At 51.0% G+C, this 7,217-nt stretch overlaps 1 protein-coding gene across 1 annotated transcript in view; it reads left to right on the plus strand.

Annotated features, from left to right (window-relative positions):
* Positions 1–6,636, plus strand: part of LOC121273152 (tumor necrosis factor receptor superfamily member 1A-like) — a gene marked incomplete at its 3' end in the record, with an annotated part of 53,943 nt that extends 47,307 nt beyond the window's left edge. The window contains exons 7-9 of the mRNA XM_041180113.1: positions 3,917–3,963; positions 4,238–4,366; positions 6,561–6,636. Coding sequence (XP_041036047.1) covers positions 3,917–3,963; positions 4,238–4,366; positions 6,561–6,636 — 252 coding nt within the window. The remainder of the gene's footprint in view (positions 1–3,916; positions 3,964–4,237; positions 4,367–6,560) is intronic.
* Positions 6,637–7,217: the final 581 nt, after the last annotated feature.

Here is a 7,217-nt window from a genome sequence, read left to right on the forward strand (position 1 = left end):
GAGGGACACGGTTCACATTTCCAGTCCTCATGACCCTTCAACAGAACCAAGGAAAAATAGGAAAGGGGTGAAATATAAGATGGTTTAAGGGGTGGGGGGAGGGGGGACAGGTAGAGCTGGGTAGAGGGCCACTAATAAGTGGAGGTAACCAAAAGATGTCACAGGTAAAAGGACAAAGAGGTGTTGAAGGTGGTGATATTATCATAAGGAATGTGCTAGTTAAGGTTAGAAAGCAGGACAAGCAAGGTACAGATAGACCTAGTGGGGGTGGGGTGAAGGTACAGATAGCCCTAGTGGGGGTGGGGTGAAGGTACAGATAGCCTTAGTGGGGGTGGGGTGAATGTACAGATAGCCCTAGTGGGGGTGGGGTGAAGCTACAGATAGTACTAGTGGGGGTTGGGTGGGGTGAAGGTACAGATAGCCCTAGTGGGGGTGGGGTGAAGCTACAGATAGTACTAGTGGGGGTCGTGTGGGGGGAAGGTACAGATAGCCCTAGTGGGGGTGGGGGGAAGGTACAGATAGCCCTAGTGGGGGTGGGGTGAAGGTACAGATAGCCCTAGTGGGGGTGGGGTGAAGGTAGAGATAGCCCTAGTGGGGGTGGGGTGAAGGTACAGATAGCCCTAGTGTGGGTGGGGTGGGGTGAAGGTACCGATAGACCTAGTGGGGGTGGGGTGAAGGTACAGATAGCCCTAGTGGGGGTGGGGTGGGGTGAAGGTACAGATAGCCCTAGTGGGGGTGGGGTGAAGGTACAGATAGCACTAGTGGGGGTGGGGTGAAGCTACAGATAGCCCTAGTGGGGGTGGGGTGGGGTGAAGCTACAGACAGCCCTAGTGGGGTTGGGGTGGGGTGAAGGTACAGATAGCCCTAGTGGGGGTGGGGTGAAGGTACAGATAGCCCTAGTGGGGGTGGGGTGAAGGTACAGACAGCCCTAGTGGGGTTGGGGTGGGGTGAAGGTACAGATAGCCCTAGTGGGGGTGGGGTGAAGGTAGAGATAGCCCTAGTGGGGGTGGGGTGAAGGTACAGATAGCCCTAGTGGGGGTGGGGTGAAGGTAGAGATAGCCCTAGTGGGGGTGGGGTGAAGGTACAGATAGCCCTAGTGGGGGTGGGGTGGGGTGAAGGTACAGATAGACCTAGTGGTGGTGGGGTGGGGTGGGATTAAGGGATCGAAATAGACTAAAGATTGGAGATAAAGCAATGGAAAGAAATACCTTTAAAAATAATGGATTAGGTGGGAAAAGAATAATCGATATAAATTATTGGACAAGTAAAGAGGCGGGGGGGGAATCAGGAAGGGGGTGGGGCTGGAGGAAGGAGTTCATGATCTACAGTTGTTGAACTCAATATTCAGTCGGTTTCTCCAGGTATTTCTGGTTCTGTTTCTGTTTTGGATTTCCAGCAGCCGCAGTTTTTTTGCTTTTATGAAAGTGAAACTAAGAGTGGATCGCCTGGAATCCCTTCACTTATGCTGCTGCCCCTTAAAGGTGTATTACACCCATCTCTCCTCTAATAGACACTTCCCCATTCCAACGATATATCCCTCCTATTAACATATAGTCATGGTTAGCTGACATCTCTCTGAATCCCTCGCTCTCTCTGTCGCTCTGAATCTCTCTCTCTCTCTCTGAATCTCTCTGCCTTGCTCTGAATCTCTCTCTCTGAATCTCTCTCTCTCTCTCTGAATCTCTCTCTCTCTATCGCTCTGAATCTCTCTCTCTGAATCTCTCTCTCTCTCGCTCTGAATCTCTTTCTCTGTCTCTCTCTCTGAATCTCTCTCTCTCTCTGAATCTCTCTGTCTCGCTCTGAATCTCTCTCCGCATCTCTCTCTCTCGCTCTGAATCTCTCTCTCTCTGAACCACTCTCTCTCTGAACCTCTCTCTCTCTGAACCTCTCTCCCTCTCTCTGAACCTCTCTCTCTCTCTGAACCTCTCTCTCTCTGAACCTCTCTCTCCCTGAATCTCTACCTCTCTCAACCTCTCTCTCTCAACCTCTCTCTCTCTCTGAACCTCTCTCTCTCTCTGAATGTCTCTCTCTCAACCTCTCTCTCTGAACCTCTCTCTCTCACTGAACCTCTCTCTGAACCTCTCTCTCGCTCTGAACCTCTCTCGCTCTGAACCTCTCTCGCTCTGAACCTCTCTCTCGCTCTGAACCTCTCTTGCTCTGAACCTCTCTCAATCTGAACCTCTCGCTCTGTCTCTCCCCCTATCTTTCTGTCTCTCTCTGTCTCTCTCTCTCACTGAACTTCTCTCGCTCTGAACTTCTCTCGCTCTGAACCTCTCTCGATCTGAACCTCTCGCTCTGTCTCTCCCCATATCTTTCTGCCTCTCTCTGTCTCTCTCGCTCTGAACCTCTCTCTCGCTCTGAACCTCTCTCTCGCTCTGAACCTCTCTCGCTCTGAACCTCTCTCGCTCTGAACCTCTCTCGCTCTGAACCTCTCTCGCTCTGAACCTCTCTCGCTCTGAACCTCTCTCTCTCTGAACCTCTCTCGATCTGAACCTCTCGCTCTGTCTCTCCCCCTATCTTTCTGTCTCTCTCTGTCTCTCTCTCTCACTGAACCTCTCTCTCGCTCTGAGCCTCTCGCTCTGTCTCTCCCCCTATCTTTCTGTCTCTCTCTGTCTCTCTCTCTCACTGAACCTCTCTCTCGCTCTGAACCTCTCTCGAACTGAACCTCTCGCTCTGTCTCTCCCCATATCTTTCTGTCTCTCTCTGTCTCTCTCTCTCTGAACCTCTCTCTCGCTCTGAACCTCTCTCGAACTGAACCTCTCGCTCTGTCTCTCCCCATATCTTTCTGTCTCTCTCTGTCTTTCTCTCTCTGAACCTCTCTCTCGCTCTGAACCTCTCGCTCTGTCTCTCCCCCTATCTTTCTGTCTCTCTCTGTCTCTCTCTCTCTGTTTCTGTCTGTCCCTCTCTCTGTCTCTCACTCTGTCTCTCTCTCTCTCTCTCTCTGTCTCTCTCTCTCTGTCTCTCTCTCTCTCTCTCTGTCTCTCTCTCTCTCTCTCCCTGTCTCTCTCTCTCTCTGTCTCTCTCTGTCTCTCTCTCTCTCTCTCTGTCTCTCTCTCTCTCTCCCTGTCTCTCTCTCTCTCTCCCTGTCTCTCTCTCTCTCTCTCTCTCTGTCTCTCTCTCTCTCTCTCTCTCTCTGTGTCTCTCTCTCTCTCTCTCCCTGTCTCTCTCCCTGTCTCTCTCCCTGTCTCTCTCCCTGTCTCTCTCTCTGTCTCTCTCTCTGTCTCTCTCTCTGTCTCTCTCTCTGTCTCTCTCTGTCTCTCTCTCTCTGTCTCTCTCTCTCTCTCTCTCCCTGTCTCTCTCTCTCTCTCTCTCTGTCTCTCTCTCTCTCTCTCTGTCTCTCTCTCTCTCTCCCTGTCTCTCTCTCTCTCTCTCTCTCTGTCTCTCTCTCTCTGTCTCTCTCTCTGTCTCTCTCTCTCTCTCTCTGTCTCTCTCTCTCTCTCTCTCTCTCTCTCTGTCTCTCTCTCTCTCCCCCTGTCTCTCCCTGTCTCTCTCTCTCTCTCTCTCTCTCTCTGTGTCTCTCTCCCTGTCTCTCTCCCTGTCTCTCTCCCTGTCTCTCTCCCTGTCTCTCTCCCTGTCTCTCTCCCTGTCTCTCTCTCTGTCTCTCTCTCTGTCTCTCTCTGTCTCTCTCTCTCTGTCTCTCTCTCTCTCTCTCCCTGTCTCTCTCTCTCTCTCTCTGTCTCTCTCTCTCTCTCTCTCTCTCTCCCTGTCTCTCTCTCTCTCTCTCTCTGTCTCTCTCTGTCTCTCTCTCTCTCTCTCTCTGTCTCTCTCTCTCTCTCTCTCTCTCTCTCTGTCTCTCTCTCTCTCTCTCTCTCTGTCTCTCTCTCTCTCTCTCCCTGTCTCTCTCGGTCTCTGGTGTCTCGGTCCCTGTTCGTCTGTTGGATTTTCATGCCTGTGTTATTGTGTTTATGTTTTACAGTTGTAATCAGGGCTTGACCTGTATCAGCATGTGTTCCCAAACCTCAGGTAGGTCTACTCCACCCTTAACCTCCTGCGCTGTCCAACTCTTGCTCAGCCTACAGCCCGACAGTGTGGTCCCTGCTCCCCACCCCTGTCCACTGACCCCTGGGTTAGGGAGTGGGGTGGGTGAATCAGCCCAGGTTCCTGCTCTCCATCCCTGTCCACTGACCCCTGGGTTAGGGAGGTGGGGGGGGCGGTGAGTTATTTGATTGTGTGTCAATCACAGCGGCCTGAGTTTCTATGTGTCTGGCAGGTGATTTTGATGTCCTTTTTGTTACAGCGCCTGTGAATCACCACATCTTCATTCTGGCTGTTTTCTCGAGTTCTGTTCTGTTTGTGGTGGTGGTTGGCTTAATGGCCTATGCCATGAAAAATAAATGGAAAAAATTGAGTGGTCTTCAGAGCCTCAGTAAGTGGAGCCCACAGCTCCCCACTCCATTGGGATTGTGTACAGTGGGAGTGAAGGGGAAGGGGATTGTGTCCATTGGGATTGTGTACAGTGGGAGTGAAGAGGAAGGGGTTTGGGTCCATTGGGATTGTGTACAGTGGGAGTGAAGAGGAAGGGGTTTGGGATTGGGATTGTGTACAGTGGGAGTGAAGAGGAAGGGGTTTGGGTCCATTGGGATTGTGTACAGTGGGAGTGAAGGGGAAGGGGTTTGGGTCCATTGGGATTGTGTACAGTGGGAGTGAACAGGGAGGAGTTTGGGATTGGGATTGTGTACAGTGGGAGTGAAGAGGAAGGGGTTTGGGTCCATTGGGATTGTGTACAGTGGGAGTGAAAGGGAAGGGGTTTGGGTCCATTGGGATTGTGTACAGTGGGAGTGAACGGGAAGGGGTTTGGGTCCATTGGGATTGTGTACAGTGGGAGTGAAGGGGAAGGGGTTTGGGTCCATTGGGATTGTGTACAGTGGGAGTGAAGAGGAAGGGGTTTGGGTCCATTGGGATTGTGTACAGTGGGAGTGAAGAGGAAGGGGTTTGGGATTGGGATTGTGTACAGTGGGAGTCAATGGGAAGGGGTTTGGGTCCATTGGGATTGTGTACAGTGGGAGTGAATGGGAAGGGGTTTGGGTCCATTGGGATTGTGTACAGTGGGAGTGAATGGGAAGGGGTTTGGGTCCATTGGGATTGTGTACCGTGGGAGTGAAGGGGAAGGGGTTTGGGTCCATTGGGATTGTGTACAGTGGGAGTGAATGGGAAGGTGTTTGGGTGCATTGGGATTGTGTACCGTGGGAGTGAATGGCAAGGGGTTTGGGTCCATTGGGATTGTGTACTGTGGGAGTCAACGGGAAGCGGTTTGGTTCCATTGGGATTGTGTAGAGTGGGAATGAACAGGAATGGCTTTGGGTCCATTGGGATTGTGTACAGTGGAAGTGAACAGGAAGGGGTTTGGGTCCATTGGGATTGTGTACAGTGGAAGTGAACAGGAAGGGGTTTGGGTCCATTAGGATTGTGTACAGTGGGAGTGAATAGGAAGGGGTTTGTGTCCATTGGGATTGTGGACAGTGGGAGTGAATAGGAAGGGGTTTGGGATTGGGATTGTGTACAGTGGGAGTGAATGGGAAGGGGTTAGGGTCCATTGGGATTGTGTACAGTGTGAGTGAACAGAAAGGGGTTTGGGTCCATTGGGATTGTGTACAGTGGGAGTGAACGGGAAGGGGTTTGGGATTGGGATTGTGTACAGTGGGAGTGAATGGGAAGGGATTTGGGTCCATTGGGATTGTGTACAGTGGGATTGAATGGGAAGGGGTTTGGGTCCATTGGGATTGTGTACAGTGGGAGTGAACGGGGAGGGGTTTGGGTCCATTGGGATTGTGTACAGTGGGAGTGAATGGGAAGGGGTTTGGGTCCATTGGGATTGTGTACAGTGGGAGTGAATGGGAAGGGGTTTGGGTCCATTGGGATTGTGTACAGTGGGAGTGAATGGGAAGGGGTTTGGGTCCATTGGGATTGTGTACAGTGGGAGTGAAGTGGAAGCGGTTTCGCTCCATTGAGATTGTGTACTTTGGGTGTGAACAGGAAGGGGTTTGGGTCCATTGGGATTAAGTAAAGTGGGAGTGAAGGCAAAGAGGTTTGGGTCCATTGGGATTGTGTACAGTGGGAGTGAACGGGAAGGGGTTTGGGTCCATTGGGATTTTGTGCAGAGGGAGCTAACAGGAAGGGTTTTGGGATTGGGATTGTGTACAGTGGGAGTGAAGGGGAAGGGGTTTGTGTCCATTGGGATTGTGTACAGTGGGAGTGAACGGGAAGGGGTTTGGGTCCATTGGGATTGTGTACAGTGGGGGTGAATGGGAAGGGGTTTGGGTCCATTGGGATTGTGTACAGTGGGAGTGAAAGGGAAGGGGTTTGGGATTGGGATTGTGTACAGTGGGAGTGAATGGGAAGGGGATTGGGTCCATTGGGGTTGTGTACAGTGGGAGTGAAGGGGATGGGGTTTTGGGTCCATTGGAATTGTGTACAGTGGGAGTGAACGGGAAGGGGTTTGGGTCCATTGGGTTTGTGTACAGTGGGAGTGAAGGGGGTTTGGGATTGGTATTGTGGACGGTGACATTTGAGCACGGATTATTGATTAATTAATTATTTCTGTCTTTTAATTTACACTTCAGCTGAAACCGGAACCGGAGTCCAATCCGAAGTGAGTGAGTCCGAGAATCTCAAAAAGCCGGTATGGGATATATCAGAGTGTTACAGTAAGGGGTGTGTGATATATCAGAGTGTTACAGTGAGGGGTGTGGGATATATCAGCGTGTTACTGTGAGGGGTGTGGGATATATCAGAGTGTTACCGTAAGGCATGTGGGATATATCAGAGTGTAACAGTGAGGTGTGTGGGATATATCAGAGTGTTACAGTGAGGTGTGTGGGATATATTAGAATGTTACAGTGAGGGGTGTAGGATACATCAGTGTTACAGTGAGGGGTGTGGGGTATATCAGAGTGTTACAGTGAGGGGTGTGGGGTATATCAGAGTGTTACAGTGAGGGGTGTGGGATATATCAGAGTGTTACAGTGAGGGGTGTGGGATATATCAGTGTGAGACAGTGAGGGGTCTGGGATATATCAGAGTGTTACAGTTAGGAGTGAGGGGTATAGCAGAGTGTTACAGTGAGGTGTGTGTGATATATCAGAGTGTTACAGTGAGGGGTGTGGGATATATCAGAGTGTTACAGTGAATGGTATGTGATATATCTGAGTGTTACAGTGAAGTGTGTGTGATATATCAGAGTGTTACAGTGAGGGGTGTGGGATATATCAGAGTGTAAC

Source organism: Carcharodon carcharias, chromosome 40, assembly GCF_017639515.1.
Source record: "Carcharodon carcharias isolate sCarCar2 chromosome 40, sCarCar2.pri, whole genome shotgun sequence".
In the NCBI taxonomy this organism is placed as follows: Eukaryota; Metazoa; Chordata; class Chondrichthyes; order Lamniformes; family Lamnidae; genus Carcharodon; species Carcharodon carcharias.